Source organism: Sciurus carolinensis, chromosome 11 (genome assembly GCF_902686445.1).
Source record: "Sciurus carolinensis chromosome 11, mSciCar1.2, whole genome shotgun sequence".
In the NCBI taxonomy this organism is placed as follows: Eukaryota; Metazoa; Chordata; class Mammalia; order Rodentia; family Sciuridae; genus Sciurus; species Sciurus carolinensis.
The window spans coordinates 7,677,385-7,697,240 of NC_062223.1; the positions used below are offsets into that span (position 1 = coordinate 7,677,385).

At 57.6% G+C, this 19,856-nt stretch overlaps 2 protein-coding genes across 3 annotated transcripts in view; one reads left to right on the forward strand and one right to left on the reverse strand.

Moving 5' to 3' along the window:
- Positions 1 to 6,240, reverse strand: part of Ighmbp2 (immunoglobulin mu DNA binding protein 2) — a 30,121-nt gene extending 23,881 nt beyond the window's left edge. Inside the window, exons 1-2 of one of the 2 annotated variants that reach the window (XM_047518079.1) lie at positions 5,738 to 6,240; positions 609 to 778 (exon numbers count right to left, since the gene is read on the reverse strand). In XM_047518079.1, the coding sequence (XP_047374035.1) occupies positions 609 to 778; positions 5,738 to 5,823 (256 nt within the window). In that variant the 5' untranslated portion in view covers positions 5,824 to 6,240. The remainder of the gene's footprint in view (positions 1 to 608; positions 779 to 5,737) is intronic. The other variant, XM_047518080.1, reaches the window with a different exon arrangement.
- Mrpl21 (mitochondrial ribosomal protein L21) lies at positions 5,896 to 14,866 on the forward strand. Its single transcript, XM_047518081.1, has 7 exons — positions 5,896 to 6,030; positions 6,288 to 6,345; positions 7,550 to 7,635; positions 9,701 to 9,864; positions 11,438 to 11,490; positions 12,745 to 12,848; positions 14,573 to 14,866. Exons 1-7 carry the CDS (start codon positions 5,940 to 5,942, stop codon positions 14,635 to 14,637), a joined length of 621 nt encoding a protein of 206 aa, XP_047374037.1. The 5' UTR covers positions 5,896 to 5,939; the 3' UTR covers positions 14,638 to 14,866.
- The last annotated feature ends 4,990 nt before the right edge of the window (positions 14,867 to 19,856 follow it).

Sequence of the window (19,856 nt, forward strand, 5' to 3'; positions counted from 1 at the left end):
AGGCTGAGGCAGGAGGGGCGCAAGTTCAAGGCCAGCCTCAGCAACTTAGCGAGACCCTGTGTCAAGATAAAATAAGAAGGACTGGGGACGCAGCTCAACAGTGGAGCACTGGCTGGTATGTGCAAGGCCCTGGGTTCGATTCCCCACACTGAAAAACCACGAGACCTCAAACATGAGGCCTCTGTTTCTCCTTCTGCCCTTGGTCCGCGCTGCAGGCTCAGCCTCCCCTGCCCATACCCCATACAGTCAGCCTTCTTTAAAATTTTTAAAGAAATAGTATCTTAATTAACCCAATATATGAAAACATCATCATTTCAACATGCAATTAGCACTCACAAGAATTACTCTCAAGATATTCCCTTTTTAACAAGACCTTCAAGGTCTGGTGCACACCGGAGGCAGAGAGGGACCACGGGGGGCATCTCAAGTGCTCCACAGCCAGTGGCCAGGGACTCCTGCTTTGGACACTGCAGTTCCAGACAACCAAAAAGCTCAGACCATGGCCTTCTGAAACGAGCTCCTCCCTGCCCAGCTTGGCTCCACCTCTGCGAGGGCACCAGCAGCACGTGGGCACCAGCCCCATGTGCCCCGTCTGCATCAACACGCACCGGAAGTGAAGCTGTTGCTGGGAAGCGCTCCGGCAGAGCCGCAGCGCCTGGGCTCCAGGGTGACCAGCAGCCGTCCATACAGCCCAGTGCGCTGGCTGGACACCTGCAGCTTCAGCAGACACACGCCCCGGCTCTGGAGCTCCTTCAGGGAGACGCTCTCCTGCCAGGACCTGGAAGACACCCGGTGTCGAGGCGTCAGTATGTGACCTCACCAGTTTCCACCTCCACCCACAGGCAGCACAGGGACGGAAGGCAGAAAGGCCCGCCCGCGCGCTCCTCTGCCCGGGAGAACGTGGAGCCCGCCCCGCCCAAGCCTGCCCTCCCCTTCCTCCAGGGCAGCTGAGGCCAGGACCAGAATCACAAGGCAGCCCCTCCACAAGGCCCTCAGCTGCGCCCCTGCCTCCTTCCCCTCCGGGTGCTGCCTCTGTACTCGGTGCTGTGCTCCTGACTTGGAGCAGATCAGGGCGGTCTCAGACAAGGCTGTGGGTGGGCACCGTGCCATTTTACAGACGCAGTGAGGAAGACAACCTGCGAAGTCCACCAGCCATAAACGTAGGAGAGGGGACTCTACCAAGGTCTCGGCCAGCATGCTCAAAAGCTTCGCCAACAAATCCTGCCAGTGGATGGGTCTGACGGGCGAGTCTGGAGGCAGGCTGCCTGGCTCCACGTTAGCCAGGGCAAGCTCCACCTCCCCACTCAGTCTCCCCTTGCACAGGACAAGAGTGCCGGTGACCTGCTCTACTGGGCTGATGCCAGGCACTGCTCCTCTTGCTTCAGGCAAATGGATCCCAAGGAACAAGCCCTGCTCTCTGGCTGTCCACGCCTCCTCCAGGACCACTCCTCCACACCACCCAGCCACTCAGCTGGTACTTTTCTCAGGCTGAACTCAACACCCCTCCTCCAGGAAGCCATCTGATGTCCTCCTAGGGCTCCCCAGCCAGCAGTGACCAGGCTGGTTGGGCAACAGGTGGTTCCTGGCCGAGCTTTCTGCACACACACAGCCTCCACCCCACCTTCCTCACCTTCGTCTTTGTTTGGGTGGGGAGCAAGGGCTTTTGGGGTTGGCCAGGAAAGGGAGTCCGGGAGCACGCATGTGCCTGCCCCAGGTGACTCCATGGTGTGCAGAACAGCAGCTCTCAGGCTGTGCCTGCCCTGAGTGACTCCGTGGTGTGCAGAACAGCAGCTCTCAGGCTGTGCCTGCCCCAGGTGACTCCGAGGTGTGCAGAACAGCAGCTCTCAGGCTGTGCCTGCCCTGAGTGACTCCATGGCGCAGAACAGCAGCTCTCAGGCTGTGTCTGCCCTGGGTGACTCCGTGGTGTGTAGAACAGCAGCTCTCAGGCTGTGCCTGCCCTGAGTGACTCCGTGGTGTAGAACAGCAGCTCTCAGGCTATGCCTGCCCTGAGTGACTCCGTGGTGTAGAACAACAGCTCTCAGGCTGTACCTGCCCTGAGTGACTTCAGGGTGTAGAACAGGAGCTCTCAGCTGTGCCTGCCCTGAGTGACTCCATGGTGTAGAACAGTAGCTCTTAGGCTGTGCCTGCCCTGAGTGACTCCATGGTGTAGAACAGCAGCTTTCAGGCTGTGCCTGCCCTGAGTGACTCCATGGTGTATAGAACAGCAGCTCTCAGGCTGTGCCTGACCTGAGTGACTCCATGGTGTGTAGAAGAGCAGCTCTCAGGCTGTGCCTGACCTGAGTGATTCCGTGGTGTGCAGAACAGCAGCTCTCAGGCTGTGCCTGCCCTGAGTGACTCCATGGTAGGCAGAACAGCAGCTCTCAGGCTGTACCTGCCCTGAGTGACTCCATGGTGTAGAACAGGAGCTCTCAGCTGTGCCTGCCCTGAGTGACTCCATGGTGTAGAACAGTAGCTCTTAGGCTGTGCCTGCCCTGAGTGACTCCATGGTGTGCAGAACAGTTCTCAGGCTGCGCCTGCCCTGAATGACTCCATGGTGTATAGAACAGCAGCTCTCAGGCTGCGCCTGACCTGAGTGACTCCATGGTGTGTAGAAGAGCAGCTCTCAGGCTGCGCCTGACCTGAGTGACTCCATGGTGTGTAGAAGAGCAGCTCTCAGGCTGTGCCTGACCTGAGTGACTCCATGGTGTGCAGAACAGCAGCTCTCAGGCTGTGCCTGCCCTGAGTGACTCCATGGTAGGCAGAACAGCAGCTCTCAGGCTGTGCCTGCCCTGAGTGACTCCGTGGTGTAGAACAACAGCTCTCAGGCTGTGCCTGCCCTGAGTGACTCCGTGGTGTAGAACAGCAGCTTTCAGGCTGTGCCTGCCCTGAGTGACTCCGTGGTGTAGAACAGCAGCTCTCAGGCTGTGCCTGCCCTAGTGACTCCATGGTGTAGAACAGCAGCTCTCAGGCTGTGCCTGCCCTAGTGACTCCATGGTGTAGAACAGCAGCTCTCAGGCTGTGCCTGCCCTAGTGACTCCATGGTGTAGAACAGCAGCTCTCAGGCTGCGCCTGCCCTGAGTGACTCCATTTTGTGCAGAACAGCAGCTCTCAGGCTGTGCCTGCCCTGAGTGACTCCATGGTGTGCAGAACAGCAGTTCTCAGGCTGTGCCTGCCCTGAGTGACTCCATGGTGTGCAGAACAGCAGCTCTCAGGCTGTGCCTGCCCTGAGTGACTCCATGGTGTAGAATAGCAGCTCTCAGGCTATGCCTACCCTGAGTGACTCCATGGTGTGTAGAACAGCAGCTCTCAGACTGTGCCTGCCCTGAGTGACTCTGTGGTGTAGAACAGCAGCTCTCAGGCTGTGCCTGCCCTGAGTGACTCCATGGTGTGCAGAACAGCAGCTCTCAGGCTGTGCCTGCCCTGAGTGACTCCATGGTGTAGAACAGCAGCTCTCAGGCTGTGCCTGCCCTGAGTGACTCCATGGTGTAGAATAGCATCTCTCAGGCTATGCCTGCCCTGAGTGACTCTATGGTGTGTAGAACAGTAGCTCAGGCTGTTCCTGCCCTAGTGACTGCATGGTGTAGAACAGCAGCTCTCAGGCTGTGCCTGCCCTGAGTGACTCTATGGTGTGTAGAACAGTAGCTCAGGCTCTTCCTGCCCTAGTGACTGCATGGTGTAGAACAGTAGCTCTCAGCTGTGCCTGCCCTGAGAGACTCCATGGTGTGTAGAACAGCAGCTCTCATGCTGTGCCTGCCCTAGTGACTCCATGGTGTAGAACAGCAGCTCTCAGCTGTGACTGCCCTGAGTGACTCCATTGTGTGCAGAACAGCAGTTTCAGGCTGTGCCTGCCCTGAGTGACTCCATGGTGTGCAGAACAGCAGCTCTCAGGCTGTGCCTGCCCTGAGTGACTCCATGGTGCAGAACAGCAGCTCTCAGGTTGTGCCTGCCCTGAGTGACTCCATGGTGTAGAATAGCATCTCTCAGGCTATGCCTGCCCTGAGTGACTCTATGGTGTGTAGAACAGTAGCTCAGGCTGTTCCTGCCCTAGTGACTGCATGGTGTAGAACAGTAGCTCTCAGCTGTGCCTGCCCTGAGAGACTCCATGGTGTGTAGAACAGCAGCTCTCATGCTGTGCCTGCCCTAGTGACTCCATGGTGTAGAACAGCAGCTCTCAGCTGTGACTGCCCTGAGTGACTCCATTGTGTGCAGAACAGCAGTTTCAGGCTGTGCCTGCCCTGAGTGACTCCATGGTGTGCAGAACAGCAGCTCTCAGGCTGTGCCTGCCCTGAGTGACTCCATGGTGCAGAACAGCAGCTCTCAGGTTGTGCCTGCCCTGAGTGACTCCATGGTGTGTAGAACAGCAGCTCTCAGGCTGTGCCTGCCCTGAGTGACTCCATGGTGCAGAACAGCAGCTCTCAGGCTGTGCCTGACCTGAGTGACTCCATGGTGCGTAGAAGAGCAGCTCTCAGGCTGTGCCTGCCCTAGTGACTCCATGGTGTGCAGAACAGCAGCTCTCAGGCTGTGCCTGCCCTGAGTGACTCCGTGGTGTAGAACAGCAGCTCTCAGCTGTGCCTGCCCTGAGTGACTCCATGGTGTGTAGAACAGTAGCTCTCAGGTTGTGCCTGCCCAGGTGACTCCATGATGTGTAGAACAGCAGCTCTCAGGCTGCACCTGCCCTGAGTGACTCCGTGGTGTGCAGAACAGCAGCTCTCAGGCTGCACCTGCCCTGAGTGACTCCATGGTGTGCAGAACAGCAGCTCTCAGGCTGTGCCTGCCCTGAGTGACTCCATGGGTTGTAGAACAGCAGCTCTCAGCTCTGCCTGTCCTGAGTGACTCAGTTTCCAGTTTTCAGGCTGTGCCCAAACTGTTATTCCATTATGTCAAGCAGTAGTTTGCCATGAGCTGCTCTGTTTTGAATTTAAGTGCTGAGGCGGAATGGCTACACTCCTTGTTTGTATAACTGAACAACCTCCATCTGTCTGGCACAAAGTGATGTTAATCATGCTAAAAAGAATGACCACCCATGAAATATCAAACTAATCAAAAGCACTTGGATGCACAAGCATGTCAAACTCACATGGGAAAAACCAGGTCCATGAGCTATGGAGCACACCAGACCGCCAAGCCCCTCCCTTGAGACCCTTAAAAGGAGGAGCACCCCAAGACTGGACACAGTGGCACGCTGACCCCATCATGCCTGCTCGCTTGTGATGAGCCTTATGCAGGAAAATCTCCATAGCAAGGAACCTGGGAATCTGCCCTCGGTCTTTAGCAGAGCGCGGGGCCTTCTGCCCTGAAGACCGTGCAGGCCCACTCCAAGCTGCCACCCAGCAGGCCGGACTGTGAGACGGCGTCTATTCGGACTTGGGCCTAGAACAAGCTCCTGCGCTCTGACGGCTCTGCGCCCGAGCTAGTTCTGGGGCCGGTCCCTTCTCTTACCTGACCACCTCCTTCCGAGCCCTGCGCCTTCCTAACCCGGTGCTAGCCTCTCGTGGCTGCACCTGTAACCGTGGCGTGTGCTGCGTGAATGCGTGTTAGACACCAGAAGCTGAGGCTGGAACGGAGGGACCTGCGCGTGCGGCGACCCTGGGCGAACCGCCGCCGCCAGAGCCTGAGCCGGCGACTCTGCTGCCACCCGCAGGTGCCTCCGCTGAGGAAGACGCGCGTGTGGGCTGTGGGTGACGCGGCTGGCTCCCCGGAGCCGCCCCGCGGAGGACCGGCCGGCGCCGCCGCCTACCTGCGCTCTTTCACCTCCGCGTCCCTCTCCAGCTCCAGTAGGTCCAGCTGCTTGGTCACGAAGCTCTCCACAGTGGCCGAGGCCATGGCCGTGCTGCTCCGGGCCCGCTGCCTCACAGGATCCGCGTTTCCGGCCGGGCTGTTGCGTCGACGCACAGGGTCCGCGCCGCTTCCACTTCCGCTTCCGGCGGAGCCGCGCGAAGATGGCGGCGGCCGCGGCGCTCACGGGCAGCTTCGGGCGGCTGGCTTTGGCCTGCGGCCGCAGCATACTTACACCCTCGCGGCCCGGGGCTGGTGAGGCCCGCGCGACCGGGTGCAGCGGGGGGGCGGCCCGGGAAGGCGATCGCCCCTCGGCTCCGAGTAGGCCCGGCGTGTCCCCTCCGTAGCAGAGCCGCGCAGGGCTCGAGAGCTGGTGGCTTGCCCCGGCGGCGCGGAGGGGACAGGCGCTGCCCGGCCCCGGCAGGCCGCGGGCGCACGGGGCGCCGCGGAGCCCGAGCGGGGGCGCCCGCGCGTCTCCCCAACATGGTGACAGTGCTCTCTTCTTCCCGCAGCCTCGCTCGGGCCCGCGGCGCGGAGACTCAGTTCGCAGAGCCCTTCGTTTCCACCAGGGTAATAGCAAAATGTGGGTCTCGTGACTCTCCTCCTTTCCTCAGCAGGACCGTCCTCACGTCAGAGCGTCCCACGTTTGAGTGTTCGAGAATATTTAAACCTGAACTTTTTTGGCAGAGTTTTTCTCGCGCCTTAGGTTCGGTCCTCAACTCAACAAAATAGTGCTCAGAACATTGAGCTCTGATAGCTGCAGTTTTTAAAAACGACAGTTGGCGGGATGCGTGGTGCACGCCTGTGATCTCAGCTGCTAGGGAGGCTACGGCAGAGGATCCTAAGTTTCAGGACAGCCTGGGCAACTTAATGAGACCCTGTCCCAAGATAAAAGGGATGGGGGTGGACTAGAGCACCCCCAGGTTTGCTTCCCAGTTGGGGACGTGGAGAAATGCATACATAAAGATATGCCTGTGTCCCCCAGTATTCTCAGCAGCAGAGATAGATGCTCTTTGGTTCTCTAAAGAAACTGAAAAACTGAAACTGAAAATAGGAAAAATTCCAAAGTGGCATTTTACTAGAAGGGTCCATCTCGAATGTGAAATGTCCTGGCTTTCTTTGCCAGCCCTCGTCTTCCTGTGTTGTTTTCTTTATGACTTTCTGTGCACTGTCACACCCAGTTGGGAAGATGAATATCACACAGGGCAGAGACTTTTAGAAACCCACTCCTACCAGTTCCTCAAGGTCATTACTCAGCCACACATGGTGATGTGGTGTTCCTGGTACCTCTTAAACCAAGCGGGGTGGTCCATTCATTTCAGATTTGTGTCAGGTTTCCCTGTGCCCTGTCCTGTTTCCCATGGAACGGAATGCTTAGAACTCCCATGTTACTAGTGACTGATTAGCCGCTGCTCATTGAAATACATCATAGCTCTCAGGGTATGTAGGAGATGCCCCTCAGTTTTTTCCCAAAGAGGTGACAGTCCTCAGGGCAGTGTTGCTGTTGCCCAAGACCCTCTTCCTTTCCATAGCAAGTTTACACACACACACGCCCACACAGCCATGCAACTCAGCACCCAGGCCTGTCCTGTGCCTATGAGAGGACAGCTCACCTTGACCTTGAGTGCAGCATCTCTGCTGGGTGCACTGAGGATGTGAGGCCTGAATCAGACTCATCCTTGTCCTTCCTGACACTTAGAACATGGCTGTTTCTTGGGGATTTCGAGCTGCCTTTCATGTGCATATCATACACATTTATGAAATGTTTTCACAGGTATGTTCCTAAAACGTCCCTGAGTTCACCACCATGGCCAGAAATTGTTCTTCCAGACCCAGTTGAGGAGACCAGACACCACACAGGTAAGTGTGGTTTTGACTTGCAGGGAGTCAAAATGAGGGGTGGCACTCAACACTGCTCTGCCCAGCAGTCAAGGTGCCACTGCCTCAGAGCAGGGTTTCACATCCCAGGTGCTCCAGGGCATAGCGTGGTGTAAATCCTTATGTCCATCTTTTTTGGCAGGAAACACCAAAATTTTAAATGCTCATTCATAGCCAAGCACAGTGGTGCATGCCTGTAATCCCAGTGACTCAGGAGACTGCGGCAGGAAAATTAAATTCAAGACCAGCTTGTGCAAATTTTTTTTTTTTTTTTTTTTTTTGCGCTGCTGGGGATCAAACCCAGGGTCTTGTGCTTGCAAGGCAAGCACTATACCAACTGAGCTATCTCCCCAACCCCAGCCTGTGCAACTTAACAAGACCCTGTCTCAAAATAAAAAGGGCTGGGAGTGTGGCTCAGTGGTGGAGCACTCCTAGGTTCAATCCCTGGTACCAAAAAAAAAAAAAAACCAGACACCCACCAAAATGTCCACTCATTTCGCACACAGCCCTGGAACAGCTGCTGTGTGGCAGGTCCTGGTACCTGCCCTTGGTCCCACACTGTCTCCATGGTTGGCGGACACTTGGGTTCAAGAGCAGCATTCTCCCCAGTCTGAAGAACAACACTGATGAACAGAAGTGCGACTAGAGAAGCACTCAGGGTGCGGGGAGTTGCAGCAGCCCAAAGCCCACATCAGGAGGGGACGCCATGGCTCCCACCGCTGCCACAAGGGAGCCAGAGCCTCAGTTTTCCAGAAAACTGGAAATCTACCTTCTTGAATAGAATTTTCTAGTATTTTAAAGTATGTTTGAGATATTGCACAAGATAGCCAAGCATGGTGGTGTGTGCCTGTAACCTCATGAGTGGACATTTTGGTGGGTGTCTGTTTTTTTTTTTGTGGGGGAGACTGAGGCAGGAGGATGGCAATTTGGAAGCCAGACTCAGCAACTCAGCAAGACCCGATCTCAAAAAAAGGCAGGGGATATAGCTCAGTGGCAGAACACTTGTCCAGCATGGGCGAGGCCCTGGGTCCCATCAACAGCTCCACAAGGAGAAACAAAGGTACCGTTCAAGATGAATACAGTCTTCCCCAGTGTCTGGGGCCTGGGCTCAGGACTGCCTGCAGGTCTCGGAATCCTCAGGTGCTCAAGGCCCTTGTCTGAAGTGGCAAAGGATTTGCTTGTAACCGGCTCCCATCCTCCTGTGTATTTAAGTCATTTCTAGATGACTGAAGATGTCTGATGTAATGTAAATGCATCTCAGTTGTTCTGTTATTTAGGGAATAATGAGAAGAGAAAAGGTCTATCACGTGTTCAGTACAGATGCAGCTTTTTCCCTGAATTACTGCAATCTGAGGTTGATTGAATCCATGGATGTGAAGGACTGACTGAATTCTGCCCTCACAGCCAGGCACAGCTTCTGGCTTACCTGTCTCCAAGACAGGAACTGTCTCATCCATCCTGTGTGCCCAGCCATAGGCCACACAGAGTCACTGTTCAGAGCAGACTGCGGGGTCTAGGGCACTGTGACCCGAGTCCAAGTCAAGGCTGTGAAGACGACAGAAGGAGTCAAGCAGGGGAGGCATGGGTGGAGTCCGCCTGCCCCGGGATGTGATTCTGGGTGTTCCTTGTTGGAAAAGGCCCGTCCTTCCCCTCTTGGGGTTTGCCACTCCTTGCCCACTGCTCCTTAAGGAACAGGAGTGAAAAGATGAGGGCTCCTCCCACCCGGAGCTGCAGCCATAGAGGTGGGTGTGCTGAGTGCTCAGGCCAGAGAACCACAGGAGGCAGTTTGGTCCTGCCGTGGTGTCTGGGGGCATCACCATCTCTCAGCCCCACATACCAAAGTGCCAGTGCTCCTGGGAGCCGCTGGGCCCCTGCCTAGCGCCTGTGCCTACAGGTGAACAAGACAGGATCAGGCCACCTGCAAGGAGCTCCCCTCACCAGGTGCTGGCGGGATACCAGGTGCTCCGCATTACCCTGCAGTGGGACCAGGTGAGGGTGGGGCCAGCTGGGCCTTTCCCGTTGGGGTGACTGCCACCCTCTTCCCCAGACATCGTGAGGAAGGTGAACGAGCTGATCGCTACCAACCAATACGGCCGTCTCTTTGCTGTGGTGCACTTTGCCAGCCACCAGTGGAAGGTGACTTCCGAAGACCTAATTTTAATTCATAATGAATTAGACGTCAAGTGTGGGGAGAGGATTCGATTGGAGAAGGTAAGGCTGTCAAATTTGTATATTCAGGAACTTGCCACCAAATACGCAGTTCCTCCTGCGGGTTTCTCACTGAGGAGTTCATCCGTTCTGAGCAGGCCAGTGAGGCCACAGTGCAGGGTGCCCGGGGCAGGGGACAGGGAGGGAGGGCAGTGCCTGGCGGTCTCAAGAATGGATCTCCACAGCTGCTCGGCCTCTGGTGAAGTACAGGCTCCGTGGAGGTGGGGTGGAATGCTGTCTGGCATCAGCTTTGGCTGCTGGGGTGGTTCCAAGTCTTTGCCTGGGTGCCATGCGCCTTACCACTACTCAGGACAGCTGGTCCACCAAGGTGGCTGAGCGCCTCTAGCCTTAGTTGTAATTTGGCTTGCTGTGTTTGGGGCATTTGCTTGGTTGTTGCCTTCTCTGCTTATAAAAGTATAATGGCTGCATTCGGGTTCTGTCTGGGTTGTCTGCAGTACGGGCGAGTGACTCAGGGCCTCACATGCTAGACAAGTGCTCTGCCACTGAGCTGCATCCCAGCCCTTTGTATTTTTAATTTTGAGACAGGGTCTCACTAAATTGCCAGGCTGCCCTTGAGCTTGGGATTTTCCTGCCTCACCCTCCCAAGTTGCCAGTATCACAGGCGTGTGCCAGCACACTCATCTCTGACTTACAATACCTAGTACGACGGAAACGTGTGTAAGTAGCCATTCTGTTGTATTGTTTAGGGAATAATGACAAGAAAAAAATCAAGAATTCAATATAGACACAATTATTTTTCCAGATATTTCAATCCACAGTTGACTGGATTTGCCTCTGCTGATGGACCCAAGTATGCTTTGCTTTACTTTGGAATATTTCATATTAACCAAAAAATGGTGGAAAGCGCCACCTAATGCAGATTGTTTTGTACGGCTTAGGAAATCCAGCAGCAAGAAATACTTCATGCTTAAATTAGTTCAAAACATATCTTTGTTGTCATGATACATCGCTCATTGGTGTTCTCAGAACACATTCTGTCTTTCCACTTTCGACATCGCACACCTGGGCCTTCCTGACCAGCGAGGTCTTCCAGCCTCCGGGGACGACGCCTCTGGTCTTGGAATGCAGAGGTGCTCTCCCCGCAGCCCCCACGTGGCCATCCCTGCATAGAACGTGGCTGCCTGTGTGCAGCTTTGCCGTGCAGAAAGCACGGCTGGCCTGTCTTGGCATGTTAGCGGCGCTAAACTGCCCCGCAGACGCTGTGGCACGGTCGTTTGCTTTGTAAGGGGCCCGGGGTGCAGCCGTGGCAGACCCCTGGACTCGAACACGGGAAACCAACGTCAGAGTTGAGGTGAAGTTCAGATGAGGGCGCAGCAGTTGTCTGGGGACCTGACGGTTGCATCAGATGGTCAGCCTTCCTGCATGCGCTTCCAAGGGCCCAGCATCTCCTGGGCAGCCCCACCTGGCTGTCCAGCCCACACTGCTTAACGCTTCGCATCACTAGCAGCGATTCCAGGTAGCCAGTGCTCCCCGCCTTCTGCAGGGCCTTCAGGTCAGCTCCTGTTCTGGTGACAGTGACAAGCCAGTGGCTGATGCTCCTGCTTATCTCTTTCAGGTCCTGCTGGTTGGAGCGGACAACTTCACGCTTGTTGGCAAGCCACTCCTTGGGTAATGCGACGCTGAACCCCAGGGCTGGGGTGCGGGCAGGATGGGTGGAGTGGCCTGTGTGCCCACTCGCTGTCATCGCTGAACACAGCATGCTTCGTCACTGTCTGGTGTTCCATGTCTCATGAGGGGACATCCAGCCCAGTCTGCTGGCCCATTCGTCACAGCACCTAGGCCTGCAGATCTGTTGGAAGCCAAGTGTGGGACAACCTGTAGCAGCTCTGGCTGCTTGCTCGGTGGAGGGAGGAGGATCAGGTTCGAGGCCAGCCTCAAGACCCAGCAGAAGACAGAGCAGGGGCTGGGGACAGGGCTCAGAGGCAGAGCCCTTGCCTGGCACCCACGAGGTCCTAGGCATGATCCCAGCACCACAAACAAAGTAATAATAACAAAGTAAAATGAGAATGAGAGTGACACACTGCACAGAATGTTCGGTTTGTGCCTTTAGTTTCTAGGTGTTTCGGGCATGTTGCTTTTTCTTTTTTTTAATTATTTTTTTTTTAAGCTTTTAATTGTTTACAGAGTGCATTTTGATTCATTGTACACAAATGGGGCACATCATTTCGTTTCTATGGTTGTGCACAATGTCGATCCACACCATTGGTGTGATCACACATGTACACAGGGCGGTGATGTCTGTCTCCGTTCACCATTTTTCATACCCCCTCCCTCTCATTTTCTTCTATGTATTCTAAAGTTCCCCCATTATTCTCGTTCCCCACCCCCACCCCCATTATATATCATCCTCCACTTATCAGGGAAAACATTCTGCCTTTGGTTTTTTGGGCTTGGCTTATTTCACTTAGCATGATATTCTCCAATTCCATCCATTTATTTGCAAATGCCATAATATTATTATTCTTTATGGCTGAATATTTTTTTTAACTTTTATTTTAGCTGTTGGTGGACCCAAATACCTTTATTTATTTTTATGTGGCACCTCACACATGCTAGGCAAGCACTCTTCCACTGAGCCACAACCTCAGCGGGCATATTGCTTTTATAATCAGGAAAGAAGATAAAGTTTTGTTTTAGGAATTTGACTATAAAGTGTTAATAAAATTTTTTAAATAATCAGAAAAGCACATGGGGACTGGGCTTTGGCTCAGTGGTAGAGCCCTTGGCTGCACAGGGGAGGCACTGGATTTGATTCTCAGTACTGCGTATAAATAAATAAATAAAGGTCTATCAACAAATAAAAAATATTTTTAAAAGAATTTTTTTTCCAGAAAGACACTTGGTTGTTTACTTTGCTTCTAGAAAAGACCTTGTTCGAATCGAAGCCACTGTCATTGAGAAGACAGAATCATGGCCCAAAATCAACATGAAATTCAAGAAAAGGAAAAACTTCAGGAAGAAAAGAAGTAAGTGAGGGGGTGTGGCCTGCACCCCACCCCACCCAGCCCCGCCGTGGTCCTGGTCGTCCCAGGCTGCCCTGGAGAGGCCCCGCCTGCCCCGGCCAGGGTGCACAGCTGAGCCCCGGGAGAGCATGGGCCGGCCTCGGCTTGGCAGTCACAGCAGCCACTGAGGTGTCACCTCCCCTGACCGACGCAACCCTAAGACCCCACTCGACGAGAGGGACACCAGTGGCATCTGGGGTCATGTGGAACACTGGAGGCAGGACCACATCCCCCATGGAGAGCAGCTGGAGTTGGCCCCTCGGTGGGGCATCCTCCCACCTGCAGGGAGCCCACGGGCGCGTCTCCGGCTGTGGCAGGACAGCGCCATCCCAGGAGCCTCAGCGGGGACAGACCTTGGCACTGTCTGCACACGCTGAGTGCAGAGTACAAGACGTCCCGAGGGAGCAGAGTGAACCCAGGGTCCGCACTGTGGCGGCCCCTGCAGGAGGCCGGGGAGCAGGCAGTGAGGGAGTCGGTGGGCCGGTGCCGCTGGTAGGCAGCTGGTCAGGGCGCGGGCCAGCTTCAAGTGAGCTAGTCAGGCGGTGTTTACTGTACCAGTCCTAGCTTCAAGCCGGAGCGTGCCCGTGCGCCGCCGTGGAACCCAGCCTGTGCCTGCCGACGCGCCCCAGCCCCTCCTCCAGTCCTTTCACAGACCTGCTCGGGGCAGCCGAGCGCAGCACCCTCTGAAGGGGGTTCCAGAGAAGGGCCGGCAGGGGTGTGAGGTGTCCACATGGCACGGAGGCTTCGCGGGAGAAGGGAAGTACTTCCGAAGGCTGGAGTGGGGAGAAGGGGCAGGGAGGCCCTGCAGCTGCCTGGGGAGAGGCCCAGGGCAGTGGCCACCAGAGGGTGCTCAGAGAAGGGCAAGGCCCCGGCCCTGGATGCCCATGGGGCAGAGCTGTCAGGGTGGCTTTGGCACAGGTTGGGGGAAGTGTTGAAGCAGAGCAGCTGTGGACAGCCAAGGGGACAGCAGCAGGCGTCCTGCAGGGACAGGAGCTTAGCCACAGGGAAGGCGAGTTGCCACCAGAGGCTGTGGTGGTGAGGTGCAGGCAGGGTGGAGGCCCCGTGTGACCTCATAGGGCACCACCTTGCCCCATGGTCAGTGGGAAGTCACCCAGGGTGGCAGTCAGGCTGGAGGAAGTGGGTGGCCAGGGGTCAGGACTGTGCCAGGCTCCTGCTGAGGGCGAGCCAGAGGGCTCCCAGCAACAGAGCTGGTTTCCCTGCACCTGGCATCGTCCCCGAGCAGTGGATAGCACCACAGGGCTTGGGATGGCCAGAGTCCTGGCTCTAAACGGTGTCACTCGCAGCTCTGTTGGGACAGTGGTTGCTGCTCAGCTGCCAGCAGCAGGGTGTAATCGCATGTCCTCATGGCAGAAGCCTTTTCTGTCCCTCTGACGCTCCCAGGTGGCCACAGAGTTAGCATCTTTTCCCTCATGGGCCAGAGCCACAGTGGACATGGGGCAGGAGTGGACACTCTGCCCTGAGGCCTCGGCCTTCCAGCTCCACTCCTGCTGACACAGCCATGGGGCAGCCAGCAGGGCTGGGCACAGCTGAGGCCTGCTCCAGGAGGGCAAGCCAGGACAGAGCCCCACGGAGGGGCAGCAACGCTGGGCGTGCCGGAGGCCTGTGCCATAGCTTATTCGTGGTGGACAGCCTGGTCGAGCTGTGACGGTGTCTTCCGTCTCTTCCAGTCATTGTGGTCCCGCAGACTGTCCTCCGGATCAACACCATTGAGATCGCTCCGTGTTTGCTGTGATTGCCAAGCCAGCGTTGAGCCAAGTACCAAGATAAACTCCCGGCCAACGGGTGGCACGTGCCTGTCGTCCCAGCGACTTAGAAGGCTGAGGCAGGAGGATCCAGGTTCAAGGCCAGCCTGGGCAACTTACCAAGACACCGTCTCAACATAGAAAGAACTGGGAATGCAGCTCAGTGGGGGAGCACCTGGAACCCAGTACTGCAACAAATAAAATGGAAACAAACTTGTTTCTGAGGAGACCAGGCGTCTGCTGTGGCGCGCAAGGCCGGGCGTGCCTGGAAGGGGAGGTCTGAACTCGCGTGCGTCTCCCTGAGCCGGAGGGAGCCCGGAGCTCGCGCCTGTGTGGAGGGAGGCGAGTTCCCAGCAGCCCCGCACCCACCGAGGTGGGCCTGGGGACACGCCGAGATGACGCCGAGGGCAGGGGCGCAACCAGGGTGGGGGGACATCAGACACCCTTCCTGGCTGTTGGCCGCTGAGCCCCACTGAGCCCCTCCTCAGCTCCTTTTGCCTCCTGTGGTCCAGCAGGAGGCGCCACCAGGCAGCGGGAGACACTGCATGCAGCATGATGGCGGCCAGGAGGGCAGGGCAGGCCGAGGCCCCGGGGTGCAGGGGGACAGCCCCTTCTGGGGACAGGAGGCGTTCTGGACTTGACCCTGACAGCTGCAGGCTAGCTGGGAAGTCTCGGGGCTGCCCAGGTTCCCTGCTGCGAGGGTCAGACAAGCGACTGGGGGGACCTGCTGGCAAGCTAGTCCAGGCAAGAAGGGAGGAGGCGGTGAGCCCGGAGGGGGGCGTGGGGGATAGGGGGGCTCCCGGTGACCCCAGGCCGTCCTCCAGCAGAGAAGCCAGGCCTTTTAGTGGCACAGGAGAACCTGTGATCCAGCTGGCACTGGTTTCCCTCCACGTTTCCCAAGCGCCCCAAGAAGTCACCCTGAGCTCTGGACATGAGCAAACAGGCCAGCCTTCCCGCGAGGACCTGTGCCCGGGCACCTGCAGGTCACTGCCCTGCTCATTCTGCTGCGCCCCGTGTGAGCAGCAGGGGCAGTAGTCCTGAGGCCCAGCTCCTCTCTCCTGGGGAGCCTGCCGCTCCCACTGACCGTGGTGACACGGGCTGACCAGGGCAGCTCACCTGGTGGAATGGGCCCCCTCCAACCAGCCACTTCTGGAAGTTGCAGTAAGCTCCCGAGGCCGTGGCGCATGCTGCCGGCCCAGCGCCTGTCTCTGCTGTCCTTGCTCCTCCAGACCGCACACCTTCCCTTGCCGGGCCCACGGACCCCGGCTTCTGCCACCAAGCGCCCAGCCGTGGCAGAGGGATGAGGGGAGAGCAGGAAAGGGAACTGCGGATGCAGAGCCGCCCGGCAGCTAAGCACCCAGATGGCCGCTCCTCAGAACCAGCCACATTCCCACCTGCCAATGGGAGTGATTCTGGAACCTTCCACAGAGTGCTTTGAGGGCTGTCTGAGCAAAAGCAGCGCTTGGGGCTTGGCAATGGCAGCTGTCATGCTACCGCGGAAAGGCGCTGAGGGCCCAGCAGCCCTGCCACTGGGGGTTTGAATCTCCCATCCTCGCTCGCCAACCTTTGTCCAGATGGGCCACACTGGTTGCAGGGGTCAGCTGTGGCCACCCTCACCCTGTCCCCTTTGGTCCCTGAGGGGGCAGGAATGTGGCTGCCTGCCCATGTCACCTGTGCCAGTTTGTGACCCTGGTACGTTTGAGCCTGTGACCTTGGGTAAGCCACACAAAGACCCCAAGTATAACACAGAATACCAGCACGACCTTAGTCATTAATAATTAGTCTTATTAGTTTCAGGGTGGTCTTAATGAGATGAGGAAGATCCAGCAGCTATTGATCGGGTCTCTAGCAAGGATGGGCTCCCTGGACCATCCTCCTGAGCAGAGGAGCAGACACTCTGGCCAGTGGCAGTCGGCAGAGCTGAGGTGGTGTCCGATGTTCCAGCAAGGTGCCATCTGCTTCTCTTCTCCATTTCCTCCTACCATCAGCTGCAGACAGAGGCCCTCCTTCGGGGCCCCAGGCAACTGGTCATAAAGGTCAAGACTAGCAGTACCTCTATCAGATGTCTCTGGAAATGACCTCGGAAAAACAAAGGTCACTCCATCAAGGCATCACTGTAAAATGAAGTCGGATTGTTCAGGGGTGCCACGCACCCCGTGGGAGACAGTGGCAGGTGCTGCCCAGGGCCTGGGAGCGAGTGGGCCCCAGCACCATGGGGACCTCTCCTCCGTTTCCTGGGGCTCCTGGCACTGTGAACTGAGAACGTCCTTTAGGTTCAGCCGGGACAGCAAACATGCTGCTCCTCCAGACCCCTGCCCAGCAGCCTAGTGAGGGACTTGGTGGCCTACCCAGGGAGAGACTGCACCGAGGGAGGCCCGGCAGCTCACCTCTGGCTGCACTTGGGAGCCCTCTGCGTGTCCTCTGTGAACCACGCTCCTGCCGCAGCAAGTCCACCCATTCCCAGGGCTCACAAGCCCATCAGGTTAGGCAACGTGGCTGATGTTCTCCTTCCAGGGTTCCTGGCAAAGCTCCGGGTGCCCTGGGGATTTCCTGAGCGCCTGGGGTGACTGTCATTCATCATGAGCCCCTGGTCACACCTGAGTCTGTGCTGGTCAGGTGACTTTGAGGGGGCACCCAGGCTCAGCATGGGGCTCCTCAGCAGAAAATCCAGCATTGCCCTGGCTGCCCACCCCCGGGAGGGAGGAGGCTACAGCGTAAGCTCCGCTGAGTTCTATGGAAACTCTCCAAGGGGAGTTTGGAGGAGCTCCCGGGCTCAGCTCCTGGAGGGGCAAGACCAGGGAAGTCCTGGCCCCTCACGTCCAGCCCTGCGCCCCTCGTCCTTGGCTGCTCCTGAACTGTGTGCTCGTAACAAACAGCGGACAGCAGTGGAGTCCACCCTGAGTTCTGTGAGCCGCTGAGCAGACCAGCCAACCTTAGGAGGGGCTGAGGGACCTCGCCTTCCAGCCAGCCACTGGAAGGCGCTGAGGACGGGCTGGGATTGGCCCCTGCGGGGGTCAGGCTTGTGGAACTGTGTCCCCCCCGCCCCCACGGCCAAGTCCCTAGGAAGTGATTTAGCTGTAGGATGGGTTCTTGGGTGGCTCAGTGGGGACACCCACGTGTTGGTGTCAGAAGCATCCTGTGAAGGAACAGTGATCTCTCAGGCTTTCTGGAGCACCCCTGGCTGTGGGAAACATGGCCCGGAGGCAGGACGAAAGAGCACGCCAGGAACCTGGTTCCTGGGCAGCCACTTGGTCACCCGGGCGTAGCACCGTCCGTGAGGTCACTTCCAAAGGTGAAAGTTGCCATGGAATCTAGAGGTGACCCAACTCCCGGGGAGGTGACTCACCGGGTACATAAAGAAATGCAAGGGCTGGGGTGTAGCTCAGTTGGTAGTGTCTGCCTCACAAGCACAAGGCCCTGGGTTCAATCCCCAGCACCAGGGAGAAAAAGATAACAGGAAATGCAGACTGGTCAGAAAGCAGCGCACCCTCAGCCCCGCAGTCACTCTTCCAGGGAAAACTGAAGCAAAGGTAAAGGAGCACCCGGGCAGGTCGAGGCTGGACCACACCCCGAGGCCAGGGAGTCCATGCACACGCGCTGGCCTTGGAGCACCGCCCCCACCCCCCGGGAGAGATTAGGACAGCAGAGGTGCACCAGGACTTCTAGTCGCCAAGGTCCCCTGCGCGAGGGCCAGGAAGAAGCGCTGGCACCAGAGGGCAGGGTATGAGGGGCCCTCGCCATTGGCCGAGGTGCGTGTGGCTCTGCAGAGCCTCGGTGAGGACACTGTGGCCGAGCAAGAGGCGGCTGGAGCGCCGGCTGGGGGAGGCCTGGGCTCCACCCCAGCACCCCCGAACGAGGAAACGAATAAACGGGTCACGAAGGAGACTAACTGAGGGACAGCGTCTGGGGACGATGCTGCCCAGAGGAAGAGCGTGTGTGGGTGGAGGCAGGAGCGGTGGCCGCACATGACGCGGCACGGAGGAGGTTCCAGGGCCCAGCCAGCCTGGGGCGCCAGACAGAGGCCACCATGGGTCTGTTCACCCTGTCAGGCAGGACTGTCCCCTTCCCTATCAATGCCAAGTGGCTGCCGAGGCAGGCCGTGTGGGGCCAGCTCTACGATGCCCCAGGGTCCCCAGCAGAATAAGCCATTTCCGGCCCACGGCGAAGGCGCTGGCCGGGGCCCTCGCACAGGCCCCACGTGGCGCCACGGCTGCAGAATAGAGCTGCTTCCACCCGGAAGCTGTTGAATGTGCCTCTGCTTCCCCCGACCGCGGTGAAACCCAATACAGGAGAGCGGGGACAGGCAAAGGGGGCGTGGCAGGTCAAAGGGCAGGGTGGCCAAGGCAGGATCCAAGCTCCAGGCCAGCCTCAGTGAGGTGGGGAGACCCTGCCTCAAAATAAAGAACTTTAAAGGGGGTATGCCTGGGGGCCCAGCTCCACTCCCAGCACAGGAAAATGAAAGACGTGGGTGAATAAAGCAGAGACGGACAAGATCAAATCAGACGCTGCACCAAATGGTTACGAGCACAGGGACGGCCACCTGAGTGTGGCCCGGGGACCATGGTCTTTTGCTCTGTTTTGTGATGCTGGGTTTGCTGGGGATGGGGTGGCTGAGCTGCACCTGCACCGCTGGATCCCTTACGACAAAGTAGCAAAGCAGCCCTCCTCTGTCTGTCCGGGGAGGGTCGGGGCAGCTGGAGGCCCCAGGGGTGTTTCTCGGCCGGGTTGGGCCCCTCAGTCAGTGGCCTCCCAGCTGCCAGGCTCCCCACCACTGCCGTGTTGAAAGGCAGTGAAGACCGTCACCCCGGGCCCCAAACCTGATTCACCGGGCAGCGTGGGAGCCAGCCCTGAGCGGGTGCTGTGTTCCAGGTCATCGTAATGTGGTGCTGGGACGGGGAAGGCCAGCTGCAGAGCCAGCCTCTCCGCTGACGGTCAGGGGTGCTTCCTGGGACTGAAGGTTTTGAATAAGTGAGGAAGCGGAGGTTTCCTTGAAAGCGGTCTCTACCCGCCTCGCGGCTTTCTCCCCGTGACCCCGAGCAGATTCTCGCCGCATGCCTCCATTTCCTTATCTGCAAGGTGGGTATACAAATGGTACCCCCCTTGCCTCGAGTGGGGGGTGTGCAGGGCCCGACCTGGCCAGCACTGTCATTGTCATCCTGATAGTGATTCTCAAAGCAGAGGCTTTGCAGCACGCCGATGGCTTCTTGCC